The sequence below is a fragment of the Girardinichthys multiradiatus genome, chromosome 1 (assembly GCF_021462225.1).
Source record: "Girardinichthys multiradiatus isolate DD_20200921_A chromosome 1, DD_fGirMul_XY1, whole genome shotgun sequence".
NCBI lineage: Eukaryota > Metazoa > Chordata > Actinopteri > Cyprinodontiformes > Goodeidae > Girardinichthys > Girardinichthys multiradiatus.
The window spans coordinates 26043973-26060137 of NC_061794.1; the positions used below are offsets into that span (position 1 = coordinate 26043973).

At 39.9% G+C, this 16165-nt stretch overlaps 3 protein-coding genes across 5 annotated transcripts; 1 reads left to right on the forward strand and 2 right to left on the reverse strand.

Moving 5' to 3' along the window:
* Positions 1 to 336: 336 nt before the first annotated feature.
* On the reverse strand, positions 337 to 4605 carry cbx5 (chromobox homolog 5 (HP1 alpha homolog, Drosophila)). The gene is made up of 5 exons (XM_047364295.1): positions 4454 to 4605; positions 3737 to 3917; positions 3366 to 3597; positions 2310 to 2410; positions 337 to 1851 (listed from the first exon to the last, which is right to left on the reverse strand). The coding sequence occupies exons 2-5, from the start codon at positions 3865 to 3867 to the stop codon at positions 1710 to 1712; spliced, it is 606 nt and encodes a 201-aa protein (XP_047220251.1). The 5' UTR covers positions 3868 to 3917; positions 4454 to 4605; the 3' UTR covers positions 337 to 1709.
* Positions 4606 to 5334: 729 nt separating this feature from the next.
* LOC124867703 (heterogeneous nuclear ribonucleoprotein A1-like) lies at positions 5335 to 9013 on the forward strand. 2 transcript variants are annotated; one of them, XR_007038132.1, is made up of 11 exons: positions 5335 to 5488; positions 6009 to 6125; positions 6197 to 6343; positions 6432 to 6642; positions 6727 to 6873; positions 6969 to 7016; positions 7129 to 7272; positions 7355 to 7498; positions 7590 to 7659; positions 8751 to 8807; positions 8901 to 9013. XR_007038132.1 is itself a non-coding variant. In XM_047364278.1 (10 exons), the coding sequence occupies exons 1-9, from the start codon at positions 5477 to 5479 to the stop codon at positions 7646 to 7648; spliced, it is 1029 nt and encodes a 342-aa protein (XP_047220234.1). In that variant the 5' UTR covers positions 5335 to 5476; the 3' UTR covers positions 7649 to 7659; positions 7821 to 8128. The 2 variants fall into 2 exon arrangements, 1 of the variants encoding a protein (XP_047220234.1); XM_047364278.1 differs by lacking the exons at positions 8751 to 8807; positions 8901 to 9013 and adding an exon at positions 7821 to 8128.
* Positions 8941 to 14176, reverse strand: nfe2 (nuclear factor, erythroid 2). 2 transcript variants are annotated; one of them, XM_047364266.1, is made up of 4 exons: positions 13966 to 14176; positions 12705 to 12783; positions 12436 to 12573; positions 8941 to 10392 (listed from the first exon to the last, which is right to left on the reverse strand). In XM_047364266.1, the coding sequence occupies exons 2-4, from the start codon at positions 12750 to 12752 to the stop codon at positions 9145 to 9147; spliced, it is 1434 nt and encodes a 477-aa protein (XP_047220222.1). In that variant the 5' UTR covers positions 12753 to 12783; positions 13966 to 14176; the 3' UTR covers positions 8941 to 9144. The 2 variants fall into 2 exon arrangements, with proteins under 2 accessions (XP_047220222.1, XP_047220216.1); XM_047364260.1 differs by having other exon boundaries at positions 12436 to 12597.
* Positions 14177 to 16165: the final 1989 nt, after the last annotated feature.

The following is a 16165-nucleotide window of genomic DNA, read 5'->3' on the forward strand; positions in this document are numbered from 1 at the left end:
TCACTTTTTCGTGAATAGTTTCCTTACTAACCTTTTGTGGCTTTGTGGAGTGTAAATACCTGTCTGCTGGACACTCCAGTCAGCAGTATTCCTTTGGATTTTTTAGTCCATGACATATTTGTTTCAATTCAGCCTCATAATATTTATTCTTAAAAAACAAAACCTGGGTTTCCATTAGCTAAACCAAACATCAGCAAAATTAACAAGACACGTGAAATAAACCATTGCGTGTAATGAATATCAAGGTTCACTTAAACTGAAATACTGAAGCAGATTTAATGTATAAAAACATAACTTAAATATTTCAACCCAGAACAAAAGCTCACAGACAATAAGTTCAACACTGAAAATGTTTATTAAAGGGGGCTACTATACACGTAACTTTTATTTCACACAAGAAATTGTCTACTTTTTAAAAAAGTGGTAAATATGACAAAGCATTAGTGATCAAAAGATATATAAAAAAAAAACTATGTATAAACAAGGGAATATTGAAATCCCTCCCTCACAAGGATGATGTTGGAATAAGCTGAATATTTGGTCCAAAACGTCCATGCTGGAGCACAATGAAGCAAACTTTACCAGGAAACCAAACAGCATCAGTCATATGCAAAAAAATTTAAATCAAACTGCTGGTTTTTAGCACCCAATACATTTAAACTGTTCAAAGTTTCAAATATGAAATTATCTGACTTGTCCAATTATAAGCCGTTAAAATCAAAGACATACTTCAACCAACATCCAGATTTTTTTCCCCAATTTGTAATGCTTCACCACACAAATAAAAACTTTCAGGGACCATATGTCAGAATTGTTTACCTTTAGTTGCCACTAGGTGGCAAGCTCCAATAATGTCCGTAAATTCAGTTTCCAATCATGTAGATGTGATCAAGATTGTCCACCCAGTAAACATTTTCTGAATAACTTGAGACTTCAGCAGGGACAAATTAAGCATAAAAACAAAGCTGAGTAAAATGTTTTATTGTATTTTATCAGATAATAGTGTGATGAAATAAAATCATATCAGGATAACTAGAAATATAAGAAAAAAAAACAAAAATAAAGTCACTATGCAGTGAGGACAGTTGTTTAAAACTTAGAAGTCATATTTTGGTAGACATGACAGTGAAAAAAAAAAAAACTACATGATTAAAACCACTTCTTAAAAGGGAAGCGATTATGCAGTCAAGAATACTGCAGTCCTAGCTTCACAAATATCTAAGCTGTGTTGGTTTTAGTACAGGGCACGTTAACCAGTAATGATTCACGTTTAGGATGGGAGTTAACAGGTAATACAGTTTGCACCGTGTGTATCAGGACAAATTTTTCAAAATGCTTTCATTCTGTTTCCTAGACTTATGTTTGTGCATTCTTTACTGCTATAATCGCATCCTTTTAGTTCTAAAAACATATGCTAAGATAAAAAAGGTTCATCAATATAAAGACAAAAACAGTAGAATCTTTCCCCAGTAGCATATCACCCACAGCCACTACAGCTTCTTTTTTGATGGACCCCCTCCTCAGCAGTCTGGGGCCATTGTGCTCAGATGGGGGCATGGATGGAGGAAACAACAACCGTGTCTGCCATCTTTGCATCATCGCTGGACATGATACAGGTAAAAGATGGGGGGCTTTCAGGTGTGGAAAAAAAAAAAAGTCTGACTCAAGGTTGTCCCTGCAGTGGAGCTTTTTCTCTTGAGGCGAAGCACTCACGCGCTGACGGCATCCTTCTCCTTCTTGTCGCCGTCTTCGTGCCAGGTGAGACGCTCCTCATAAAAGGCTATGACGATCTGTGGGCACTTATGATTGGCCTCCTTGGCGAGCACGAGATCGGCCTCGTCGGAATCTTTCCTGCAAGAGATAATTCGAGATTATCTGCTTTGTCCTCCGCTGCAGCAGATCACCATTATAAAGTTTCACTTCAGTTTAAAACAAGAAAAATTTTTAAATTTACACTATGGTTTTTATGTGTGAATCCTGTTATTTAAGCTGTTGCTTCTGAACTTACAAATAAGATTTAACATTAATACAACTTTACTCTGTCTCATCCAGATGTACATTTAAGCATTGAAAGAAAAAACACACACAACCAACTAGTAAGGCCAAAAACTCATGTTTTGGGATACTGCGTCAACACCTGTGCTGATGTGCTCATCAACATCCAGAAACTAGAAAAGCCCTTATTCATTTGTTATAACAAATTGAGTAATACTTTATCATCCCAAACAATATTTACAAATGAGTATGTGGTGATCTTAACAGTGCCAACGCTTTCAAAGAATATCAATAACCTCATCAACAAAACGTACCACTTCATGAGAAACATCAAGTCTCCACATGAGTCAGTCGCTCCAATGATCTTCTCTGGCTCGAGCCCCCTCTCAAAGCCACGTGCAACGAGGATTTCATCCTGAAATAAATAAAAGCAATACAGTTAAAAACCACGGTGCACGGTGGCGCAGTTGGTAGCACTGTTGCCTTGCAGCAAGAAGGTCCTGGGTTCGATTCCCGGCCTGGGGTCTTTCTGCATGGAGTTTGCATGTTCTCCCCGTGCATGTGTGGGTTCTCACCGGGTACTCCGGCTTCCTCCCACAGTCCAAAAAACATGCCTGTTAGGTTAATTGGTAACTCTAAATTGTCTGTAGGTGTATGAATGAGTATGTGCATGGTTGTATGTGTGGTGCCCTGCGATGGACTGGCAACCTGTCCAGGGTGTACCCTGCCTCTCGCCCGTAGACTGCTGGAGATAGGCACCAGCTCCCCCGTGACCCACTATGGAATAAGCGGTAGAAAATGACTGACTGACTGACAGCTAAAAACCAGGACTGCTAGAATCATTTTACTTTACACACCTGTTTGCAAAAAAAAAGTTAAAACGTACACAAAGAAGACATTTGTTTATTTTGCATAACAGTTGGATACATTTTCAAATGAGGTTTAATGTGAGAAAAAAATTCAATGCTATTCAAGCTAGTTTAACTTTTCCACAACAAGCATGACTCAAAAAAAAAAGTTAAATTGATTTGATTGAAATGACTAAACTATCGTCTTTTTTAACATTCCACATGAAGACAGAAATCAAGCTGATACTTAGGTCAATTTACACAAAGAATTGGAGAGACACAGTCTTTGGAAATCCATAAAAGCCCAGTTTCTCTTCTCAATTTAAAAAGGCCATCAAATCAACATAAACCACAAGTCTCTAAATAGAGAAATCAGTTCAGAACAGAAAGCCACCTTTGACCCCCCGTGCAGAGGAACAAAAAGGTTCCAATCCCACAGATGCTAATGTATCAAATCAAGTTCAACTTGGTTTAATAGACTGAATGAGCAAATGTGTTACGTTGATTTTTGTGTGTGTGTACCTCTTTCTTCTTCTTGGGCTTGCTGCTGCCCTCTTCATCATCATCATCATCTGAGCTCCTCTTCTTGGAGCTGCTGGATTCTTTAGTGCGCCCAGAGGGCCCAGTGGTGGATTTGCTGGCCCCAGTGCTTGGTGTGGCACTCCCACTACTGCCTTTCTTGTAGGTCTTCATGAACTCTGATATTAACTCAGGACAGTCCAGATTCTTCTCTGGCTCCCATGTGTTGTGCTTGCTGTAAAAGATCACCATGCAGAAAGACACTTGTGGTAAGGTCCTGAAGGCACTTCATAACCCTACTTTAAAAACTGTCATCAAAACTGAAATCAAACAATGGGCATTATGTGTAGTGTGTATACACTAAACATACTTACTCCGAGTATCCTTTCCATTTCAGGAAGAACTCCACCCTGCCTTTCACCACCCTCCTGTCCAGTACTTTCTCCACAACATATTCTTCCTCATCAGAGGATGATGATGCCTCGTCGCGAGACTTTTTGCCCATGGCACAGTTTGGAGCTTAGCAACACGATATCTCTGGCCGGCGATACTTCCCTGTTTTAGAGCAAGATACACAAGACAACGTCAGAGCAAAAGCGACTCATTCGGCCGTTATCATCACTTGCAAACATGCACAATAATGTGAAATGATGCAAATAAACTATAAATCAAGCATATGCTGCACGAAGGCATTCATAGACTGCACCTTATGCCCTAATTTGGCTATGGTTTACCAACGAAAGCAAGCGTTTCATTGTAGTTGATACTGCCTGCAACATGCTAAACATGGCGAAAACACGAAGAATTTAATAGGCCGAAACCGATAAACATGTGACCTTTTTCTTCTACCTAAAGCATATTTACCTAAAATACAAATAGGTCAGAAAGCACTAAGATATTAGCACATAAAGTGCACTTTGCAACGAGGCATGATGCTGTCCAGAGCTAACCTAACCCTAGCTTCCTAAGCGCTAGCTTGTCAGTTAGCCTGACAAGCTAGCGCTTAAACAAACACGCTGCCTTCAAATACCAAACCACGAATCTATACATGCAAGAGCATTAATCGTTGTCATAACGAAGCAGTCTCTTACCGTGTGGGTGAAAAAAAACTGCGTTTTTGAGCCCTTAACAGCAGCCCTGTACCCGGTCTATTGTGAAGCAGCAGAGAGAGGGCAAACCCTACTTTAGCACCTAGCTTGGAACACATAAAGGTGCTGTGCGCAGAAAAAGCGCGCGTTAAGAAGCACAATGAATGTACCCGCCCCCCTTTCCGCTGATAACATGTGCCTCGTTTTTTTGGATTTCTTTGGATGTTTTTGCAAATCCAATATATACTTATTTTTGATGCAATTCACAGTCACACTTGTTTACCTTTTAGCACATTGTTATCTTGTTTACATAGTTTCATGGTCTGTTTTTATTTAATTTAAAGCCTAATATTACATCTCAATCTGAACTTTGCCTCACTGACGATTTTCATTTTATTTAGTCAGTCATATACATGGATCCTAATGTTTTTTTTTAATTTATTTTAAAAGTACGAAAATAGCTGTGGTATAAGTTTTGTAGCACTGGATGTGTGCAGTCTGTTTTCATTCCCGCAGTCCCTTCGGTGGATCTAAGTTTGGCCAGTGGCCGTTGTTATTCCATGATTAATATGCAGAATGCCCTTTATGTTTGTTGGATTAAAGGGTCTGCCTAACTCTTCGGAACCATTTAGCTCGTTACATATTTTCTTGAATTGTTTCTATGCGTGTATATAAAGTACCATCACCAGGTCAACCTTGGAATAAAATCTGTAATTTTAACTACTTTGCGTCCATTCACTGATTTAATAGGATTAACAAATATACGTTTTTTTTTTTTGAAAGATGACTAGAAGACGTCTCCCGCCTCGTGATTGGCTGTTTATAGTGATTGACTGAGTTCAGACCAATTAAAATCCGACCTAGGCCGAGAAGACGCCATAGCGGGAACAACTACCCAATGACAGCGTAAAAGAGGCGTAACGTTCCCTATTTATTGTACTATCCAGAAGGAGTCCGGTCTCGCCTGACGCAGATTGCTGCTCTGCGGCTGCATTACAAAGGAGTCTTCAAGGATAAACAAGCAAGATGTCCAAAGACGTAAGTGTGGGTTATGGGTTTTGCGTGTTTCGATTAAAAAATGATCATTTTAAACGTTTAGAAATGTCAAAACCTTCCGTTCGTTGGCTGGATTTTGATTGTAGACGCCGTGTCTGCAGCCGTTTTCCCCCAGAGTAGAGCCGCCATTTTATAGCAACTGGGCCTCGTGGTCTTTTGTTCATGTGGTCAGCGGTTTACAACACTTTAAAGTGAAATATAATAATATTAACTATCAAATGCTTACAGTGTAAACATAAAAAACTCACGGACGGGGTTTGCGTGACATTAAATGCTACGTTGCGTTAAGCGCGTAGTATTTAATGAGCATTTAATTCACCGGACGACATACGTTAATGGCGGCGGCTCCCTCCTCCTCCGCCTTTCAGCGATTTTGGCTGTAAAGTGAAAAATGAACAAAACAGACTTAACGAAAAAAGCATGTCTTATAATCAAGAGCACGGTTAATGGCATGTTAAGCATAATCCTTTATACGGAAGCCCTGATGTTTATCTCTGTTTAGGTCCCACGTGAGCCAGAGCAGCTCCGCAAGCTGTTCATTGGAGGCCTTAGCTTCGAGACAACAGACGAGAGCTTGCGGGCTCATTTTGAACAATGGGGGTCCCTTACAGACTGCGTGGTAAGAGTTTTTGTTGTTTTTCTTTCTCAAGAAATTGTTAAATTCCAGTGAATAATAGTTTATACTTTCAGGTCATGAGAGACCCCAACAGCAAGAGGTCCAGGGGTTTTGGCTTTGTTACTTATTCATCAGTAGAGGAAGTTGATGCTGCCATGTCTGCCCGTCCCCACAAAGTGGATGGAAGAGTTGTGGAGCCTAAGCGTGCAGTTTCCAGAGAGGTATGTTGGCCAGCTTGGCATTCAAAGCTCTGTTATGGTAATATATATATATAAACATGAGAAATAATACATCTGTCTTTGCCCTCAGGACTCGAACCGTCCAGGTGCGCATATAACTGTAAAGAAAATCTTTGTTGGAGGCATCAAAGAAGACACAGAAGAGTCGCACCTTAGGGATTACTTCCAGCAGTTTGGCAAAATCGAGGTCATTGATATCATGACCGATCGCAGCACTGGAAAGAAGAGGGGCTTTGCTTTTGTCACCTTTGACGACCATGATTCAGTGGATAGGATTGTCAGTAAGTACATGTTGTCCCTGTTGTAAGTAGGTTCTCATTTAATCTGTGTAGCTACAGTGCTAATACTTTTCTTTTTTTATATAGTTCAGAAATACCACACAATAAACTCTCACAACTGTGAAGTGAGGAAGGCCCTCACGAAGCAGGAAATGCAGAGTGCAGGAATGGGAATGAGAGGAGGACGTAACAGCGGGGGAAGACCATATGATTACGACAGAGGCTTCAGCCAAGGTAGGTGTTGTGACAGACAGTGTAATGGTGATTATACTACTATATAACCTTAAATGTTAACATTTAAATAATTTTATTCCTTTTTTTTATTCAAGGCGGCAGGGGCAGATACGGAGATGGTCCTAATAACTGGAATGACGGTGGTAAGTCTTTTTGTTCGCATGTATTTTTATTTTTGTGAAATACATTCTTGTCCTTGAGAGGCAATGAATTAGCAGCAAAGTCCACAAACAATATGTGACTGTTTTATCATAGGTTACGGAGGTGGTCCTGGTGGTCCCGGTGGCTATAACAATGGTGGCAACAGAGGTTATAGCCAAGGTTACAACCAGGGTGGCAGCGGCGGTGGAGGTGGCGGCGGAGGCTATGGTGGAAATGGTTACGACAACAACGGTTATGGTAAAGAGCTGTGACATTTTAATTGATCCTTTTTTACATCTGTTTAAGCTGCAGCTTTCTTGACATTGATTTCTAATCATAGGTAACTGTGGTGGTGGTGGTGGAGGCGGTGGCAGTAACTACAACAACATGGGCCATTATGACCCCCAGGCCTCTAACTTTGGCCCAATGAAGAACAACTTTGGCGGCGGCGGCGGTGGTGGGGGTGGTGGCGGCAGGAGCTTTGGTAAGCCTATAAACTGACAAAGCTGGAAGAAATGTGGGTCAGGTCCTACAGAGTGTTTGAACAACTTCGTTTTTTTTTTTTTATCTCTAAGGTGGCTATGGTGGCGGCTCTAACAATCCTGGTGGCTATGGCCGCCCAGGGCGATTCTAAGATGAGAAGTGGTAAGCCTCTATCCATGTCTCTCAGCCTGTTTTTGTCAGAAAACCAGAGTTTCATTACAGGAAATCTTTGAGTAGAGATAACGTAAAGCAAATACACTCCTGATGTCAGGTCGTACAAAGTCAGTGCATAGTTAACAATGTTGTTCCATATTGTTCAACAGGACTGAGTACTTAGGAGAGGAGAGCAAGGAGAGGAGAGCAAGCGAAGTGACAGGGCAGCTGCAGGTTTACCTCCTAAATCTGCTCAGCCAAACAGTTGTGGCAGGTTACAGCTGCTACAAGAAGAGATGTACAGTAGATAAATCATGGAGGGCCTTCAATTAAACTTTTGTCTTCTGTTTTTCTTTCATCAAAATGTGTTTTAAAAAAAAAAGCATTCCAATGAGGGTTTTATGTTTATCTTTAAGTCTGGTTTTTATTTGTAACTGCATCTAATCAATCTGAAATAAACCACCTTTCAGTTTTTTAAGTCTTGTTAGATTCTTTAGTGGTTTGGGTAAGGGAGGGTGCATTGTAAGAAGATGTGCAGAGTGGGGACGAGGGCAATTTTGAGATTGTGAGGTGTTTGGGAAGGAAAGAGATTCCCAGTTTTTTCCCATTTTGGTTAAAAAGTTGCGCACAAATGCTATCATCATAAAGAGGCCATCACTTGGTACAGACTCTACCCTGAATTCAACAAAGATCATCTGGAGGATGCTAGCTTACATGCAAAGTCTGAGGCTAGCCATGGAAGCAAACTGAGGGAGAGCAGTAGCAAAGCCATCGCCAGGATCATTGAAGCAGGGGAGAGTGAGAACAGAGGCCTGAGGCTAGCTGACAGCAGCTACCAAAAAGGCTTAAATGCTGTTCGTAGGTAAGACCAGACTTCTCAACTACTGATAGTAAATTAAACCTTTGAACTGTAGCTGGTAGTCAGTTGCATAGCCAGCAATGGCGTAAACTTAAGTTTGTACTTGAGTGTTGATGGTAAAGTTGACCTCCGTAACTGAATGGAGGCCACAGATATTGCATGCGGTAATTATTAAAAAGAACTTGATGAAATATTGGTTTTTGTTTTTTTTTTAACTTATTTTTCTGTTGTTCTTTTTCAGAAAACTTTGGCGGTGGTGCCCGGAGCGTGATTTCATCTCCATGACCAACTCAGACAGGTACAAAGCAATACTTGTAATAACATTTGCATATCTGACAACAAAATGGTAAATTTTTTAATTTTTTTTCTTTAAATGCCAACCACCCAACAGGTTAACTGGACATGTGTGCAATGCAGATGTTTTACCTCCATTGAAGACTGCTGTGCAGTTTTATTTTTTTATATCATTTTTTTTAATAAAGTACTTTTTATACATTTGAAAAATTGTTTGGTCTCAGTCATTTTAATGGACAGGAATGTTTACCGTTACACATGTTTACTCAAACCAAAAACTGTTGGCAACCTGTGACGCCTGTTCGTTAAGTTGCTTGCTACGTTCAAAACAAAACTAGAATTCAACATTGGTCTCGCTTTTCCATTGCACGAGGTACCAAATAAATACTTCCATCAGGAGTTAGTTGTAAAGAATATTCATCTATGGAGTAGGGTTGGCCGTCTTCATCTCGTAAATGAGAGAAGACTTCCCTGTAGAGTTCTGTGAAACGACATTTGATGAAAGCCAAGCTGCGTTGGAACTCCAGCCGCTCCTGTGCCAGATGTTCTCTTTGGGTCTGCAAGTGGTTCAGTTCTCTTTCAAGGTGGACGATGCTGTCCAGCTTCCTCTTCCTGCAGTTCTGGGCCGCCACCTTGTTTTTTCCTCTGCGCCGAATGTCTCGGACCAGTGCGAGTTGAGTATCGGTCAAAGTGTACTGTGTCAGGAGCTCATTGAAGTCATCCACTGGGAGATTGATGATCTTATCCAAGTGGAAGGGAATCTTCAGAGCTGAAGCCCTGCGTTCATCTCTGCTCAAAAGTGCAGGAGTGGAACTGCCTCCTTGTGTTTTTGTGTGCATGCTGAATGAGCTCCCTCTGCTGGTCACTGTTGCATTGTTGTACAGGTCAGCTGTTGCACCTGGTTGTTTAAGAGGTCGAGGATTCATGGAACAAGTTTGTGAGTGAGAGAAACTGGGTTGAGGTGTAAAATAAGGTGCATGTCCACCTGAGTGTAAATACGGGAGAGTTTGGCTCTGGTAGTCCATTGGGTGATGGATGTGGGCCCTTCTGCCATGCTCAGTGAAGCCTTCTGGTTCACAGTCACTATATGGCTTGTGCATATCAATATTTTGGTAAGGTGGAGCACCAATGGGATTGTCTGGGGAGGCCAAAGGTGGGCTAGATCCTAGTGAGAGACCAGAATCTGATTCCAGATCATCCCCCGGGTGAACATGGAAGTTTTGTCCAAGTGTAGTGCACAGCGTGTGTCGACTTAAACCTTGAGAGGTGCTGGGCCTCCTATGACCCTGAATGGTACCTGCCATGTTTATTAGAGATGGGTGAGCTTGTGAGGAGACTGGGAACATTCTATGAGGCAGCTGTGAATCTGCATTTCCATACGCTGCTTCCATGTTGCTGCTCAGACGATGGCAGGCAGGCACCTCTTCAGAGTAACATCCCTCGTAATTGTCAGTGGTGCTCAGGTCACAGGCAACAGCAGGAGGAACTGAATGACACTGAATCATCCCAAACTCTCCACCAGGGGCCACAGGCTGTATGGATTGATACTGTGCAGTTTCATAGGAGCCTTCACCTTGGACCTCAAACTCCTGGAAAATAAGCCCAAAGTTATTAATAGTTAGCAACATTATGCACTTTTGTGCTCTGCTATATAATCTGACCTTTTCTCACAGCCACTGTAGCTCGTCAACAAAATTGATTTGATCAGGTTTTATTTTGCTAATATGCCATTATTACCCATCTTATTTGAGGGCACAAATACTTTTCCACATGAAGCATTTAGTCATTTAGCAACATGTTGGCACTTTATTTAATTTTTTTTACATATATAACTTTCAGCTCACGTCACTAATGTTGCAACACAGTTTATTCAACAAGGTACATATCACCTGGAATAAATTGCCTCTGACCAGCATCACAAAATATTAAGTTCTCTGCAGACCCCACACACCCTGCACATAAACTGTTTAGAGTTTTACCTTCAGGCCGCCGCTACAGAGCACTGTTTACTAAAACCAGCCGCCACAGAGACAGTTTCTTCACCCAGGCTGTTTCTCTGATGAACATTTAATAGAGTACAGAACAACAGCATACAGATGTTGCAAATGCACCTTTTCTGTTAGATATGTGTACATTGTAAATTTGTATATTCTGTAATGCAAAAACAGAACAAAAGAGCAAAGTGTACCGGAGTCAAATTCCTTGTTTGTATGTACGAACTTGGCAATAAAGCTGATTCTGATATTGTCAGCATATAGGCGGGAGTTGATGTTTTTGTCACAAGAAAAAAGTCCACTCGCCCTCTACATTGTTAAAGTACAAAAACAATAAAATAAACGAACTTGGTAAAAATAAGCCGGAAGGAATGGCAAAGGTTTTTCGCCGACTGTTTGGGCCTTTTTGTTCTCCAGCTGACGTTTACATCAAATTCTCTCGTATTGTACATAGTTGATCTCAGGATTTAGTTTGAGCAGCAGCTTAATTATCACAATGGTATTACCACTTTTTGATAAACATGACTTTAGAAGATCCTGTTTGTTGTAAATGTGACAGGATCACACCTCTAAATGCTACCGCTTCCTTACAGTGAAATGGCTGTTTTTTGTTTGCTCTCTTCTCAGATGACAAACTGTTTCATCTCAATGTTTTCATCTCTTCCTGTAATTAGAGACCTTTTTTGTTAAATGTATTCTGAATTTACAAGTAAGGGGTTATGCACTTACTTTCCTCATCTGCATTCTCTATTACTGTTTATAATAAATGAGTTTAGGAAATTCAAACACATGCACTAAGCTTTTATATACATATATTTATTATATTGCTTTAAATTTGGACGGAGTCACACTGTTATACACACGTGTTAAACTGCATGAGAATAATAAAGTGTTACAACTGATTATCTTGATTGTAACTTGGTGGAAATCCCTATTAGAGAACAATTGCCTTGCAGGAAGATTGTCTTAGGTTTGAATCTCAACCTGAGGCTTTTCAACATGCCTTTGGCATGTTCTCCCCATGCATGCATGGGTTTTCTGGCTTCTCCCACAGTCCAGGAATATGCACCTATGGTTAACTGGTCCTCTAAATTGCCCTTAGGTATGTATGTGTGCATAGCTGTTTGTCATATGATGGTATGGCGACCTGTCCCGGGTGTACCATCCCTCCCTACCACTGGCACCAGTGCACCCTTCCACATATATCACTGCCCTTTATTAAATGTTACTTTTATCTTGGTTTAAACAGGTGCTGAAAATCCTTGGTCTATGCAGTTTTTTCAACTTTTAACAGTGTTTCCAACTAGTCATCTTTGAAAATAATTTGTCTGCTGTTAGATTTAATGCACTGGTTTTTAAATGTAGTCCGATCATAGTACGTGTTACATGTCTACAAGCTTCACTTCCCTTTTTGACTTTGCGTGCTTGACTACATTTTCTTAGGTGCTGTTTTTCTAAAAAAAAATTTAGAACAATGAAGAGCCTGACTGATTTTCACCTAATTTTATTGCACTTATATTGTTCTAATTGTTGATTAAGTTAAGGCTTTTTGTAGTAATTTATTGAATAAATCTATATTATATTAGTTAAAAAATTAGTTTGCTCTCATACAGTCTGTCTTTTAGAGGTTAGGTTTACCTGGAGCTCTGTGATGGCCATCAACTCCTGCCAAGCCATGTCCATCTCTGAGTCCTGTGGAGGTCCATGAGTCCTGACTCCATTGAAGTTAGCAGGCATGGACACCCCCCCACACAGCCTGCCTGGAGTAGCCACCACCTTGTATGGCAAAGCACAATGTATCTAATATGTAAAAAAAAAACAAAAAAAAACTCATTCTATAAACTACTTTAAGGTGCATAGTATACTAAGGTGCCTGTTGTTTTTTTTTACCTTGTCTGTGGACCTACCTCACAAGTTCTCCTCAAAGGGAGAACATAGTTGGCTGTTGAGCACATTTAGGACAGGCTTTTGTTGCAAAAAGTCCACCTGGTGGAGACAAAGAACTATTTGTTACGGTGATGTACAGTTCTGTCCCAAACTGTTAGGTCCCTTGATGCTGCTCCACACACATCTGAAGCAAAATACACAACTATGAGCCTGTCGGTGCTGAATAAGGGACTGTTTTGGTGTTGTGAAGGTTCTTTTGGAGATCATAAAAGATTCATTTCGGTTCAGTTGACTCCTCCTATCAGCTGTTCCAGGGTGCAGCTATGCCAAGCCCTGATAAGACAATCTGCGGGAAAACAGCGTGCTCTGAAACACAGACTCAGGAAAGATGGCTCTTTTAGAAAACTTTTTCTCAATTTTTCTGTAATTGTCTGGTTATTTTGACTTAATTGAACAGCAATGGAAGGAGATCATATGTAAATTGTCTTTCAAAGTTCTTTAGGAAAAGCAACAGGTATCCTTACATCCTTGTACTTCGTTTTCAGACTCTCATCTTATCTTAAAGAAATGTCCAAAAAAATAAATAAACTACTAAAAAACTTACTTGATGATTTTTATTAAATTTAAAGGCAACTGAAACCTCTAAGAAGACCTTTATAACTTGAACATAATTTTTAAGAAATTGTGTCATAAAAATGAAAAAAGCTTATATGTGGAGACATATTAAATATAAAAGGTCAAAATTCACGTCGCTTGTTTTTTGTTTTCTCATTATTGCTTTGTATTTTTTGAAATCATAATGTAGATGTTCATTTAAGAAATGATTGAATTCGTAAGGTACATTATTGTAATTTCTTGTGTGTGGCTATTAACTGCCACGTGTAAGCTGTTTGACAATGTGTGAAAATGTGAAATACAATATTGTAGCAAATAAGTTGTACTGGAAGGGGTACTGTGCTTGTTATGGCTTTCCTGTTTCATTTTGTTCCACATGTATCCACTCTCTACTCAGTGAAAGTAAAGTTTATTAAGTGAGTTTTACTTATTTAAATAATTGGATTGAAGTTTTATGATCCTTCAACATACATTAGCTTTCACTGATGGACAGACTGTATTGAAGAATGCAACTTATACAGTAACATTTAGTCTAATCACAATGTTTTATTCTTAATATCTATATAACAAATATGTAATATGTGAAGGTTTTAACTGAAGAACATCTGGATAACTTAAAAATAAAATCTTTCACTAAAAGCCCGAGAAAAACATAAATGAACATACCTGAGCAACATCTTCATCATCTTGAGCAGGTGATGAGGAAAAGAGAAGACAGATGTGAGGCACAGTCCTGGAGGTGAGCACAAGAAAATTACTCAAAGCCTTCGTGACCGATGACAAGAGGTGTGACACATGAGGCCTTTTGCTCTATGTCTTCTCTAACTGTGAACCTCTCTGTAAGGCTGCACGTTCAGCCACCAGAATAAATGGGATGGCTCGGTGCAGACAAACGCAATCTTCCTGTAAAGCAACCACACCAGCCCCTTTTTTTCTCTTTTCTTTGCGCTCTTGTATCCTTAATAGCAAACTTGTGCCCCAACCTCCAAATTTCCCTTTTGCCCTCTCAAGAAACCACAAACCAACAGTCTGGCACACACCACGGCAATCATTCTGTCAGTCCACAGTGAAGTAGGTAGATGTTTACAAATCTACTAAAACATTAAGCAAATTTCACTCTACTTGAGAAGAATACTGATTAAAGAAGTAAAACTGAATAAAAATGAGCTGTGTGGATGTCTCTGCCCAGTCCAAAACAGCACAAGAACAATGTCCTCCCAAATCCTCCAAAAGGGAAAAGGTATGATGAGTGTGATTTAGAGCACCTGAAGTCAGACTACTTTACATTGCAGCCAAGGCCCTGCTGGAGGCTCGGAGGCAGGATTGAGACTCAGTTTAGTGGAGCTGGAATGCACACCCCTCAGACAGGTAAGAAAGACTGCATTGTTCCTTTATCTGGCAGAGCAACCGCCAAGGCAGATACAGGAGCAGGGGGAAGAATGAAGGGGAGCGTGTCTTACATAGCAAGTGACCATTGAAATCCCACACAAAAAAATCCCCCTCATTGCCCGGATCTAAAACATCATGAAGAGTGAACTTACAAAGACTTTAATGTTCTGTATCGTGGTTCTGTTGGACTGTTTTTATTCATTATTCTTTTGTATATGTTTTTCTTTTTCTTGCAGTGTAATAGATAACAGCAACACCTTGTCTTGTGGTGCCACAGATTAATGTAGAATTATGATAGATCAGATCAATCAACACATTTTATTTGGAACACAAATCAGATAAATGGTTGCATTAAAACACTTTATTATCATAGTAGAAAATTTAGAATTTATTCAGCTTTCTCCACAACATACTGCAAGTACTCTCAAAATAACTCAAGCCAAAACTATGCGTTTTAACTTCCGCCAAATATAAAAATAACTACATTGTTGAAAGACTATCTAACTATCTAACAATTCTTGTATGATCCAATAAACAAAAATTAGATTAGTTCTCATTTTTTTAGACTAAAAGCAACAAGCGGATTCACCATTTGCATATGACGAATAAATATACAGGGGGGGAAATCTACTTCACTCAAATTTAAATTTTAATTACTTTAATTTCATGGGTTTGTGGATCCTTACGTGAGTAAATTTCAAAAAGAAAAATTTGGAGAATAAGTGTATGCAGGATATGCTTGTGTTAAATGCTGAGCAGCTTCAAATAGAAAGTTGATACTCTCAGTAAATCACAATATATTTAATGTCATGAGATCATTACAGTATAAAACCCCACTGAAATCACAAAGCTTTTACTGACATTGTTTTCAGTTGGGGAAAGAAAAGTAGGTGGCTGACAAAGTCAAGAAAGGTGAATGTCTACCAGGAATCCAGGAAGGGACTTCCCAACTCAAGTTCCTAGCACCCAGCCCCTGACTCAACCAATGCCACAGCATGCCCTGTTATTACTGCAACCACAGCGGTTTGAAATCTGGACACAGTTCCCAGGTCAACGCCCACATTGCCATTTTGTGTTTGTTTGCTCCAATTAGTCTTTGACATCTCTGCCTGGAGCTAACAGGCCCTCTCACAGTTTACTGTTCATGCTCTTCATGACTGCACAGACTACTTTACTTACAAAAACACAGCAGGCGCCCACTGTTGACTAAACTCCGGCTTCATTTCTCTCAATGACCCTGAAACAAAAGGCTAGGCATACCGGCTTGTGTCTTGTTCATCTCATCTACACAATACGGCACTCTTTAACGGCTTTATGTTTTTCTGCATATAATGAAAATGTGGCCTGTTTAACTTTGATTGAGTATCTAGAAAACTTTATCATAGACAAATGAAAAAAAAAAAAACTCACTCAACATTGGTTCGGACAGAGGGTTGTGGTATCAAAACAGGAATGTTTTCAGTCAGCTTCTGGGAAG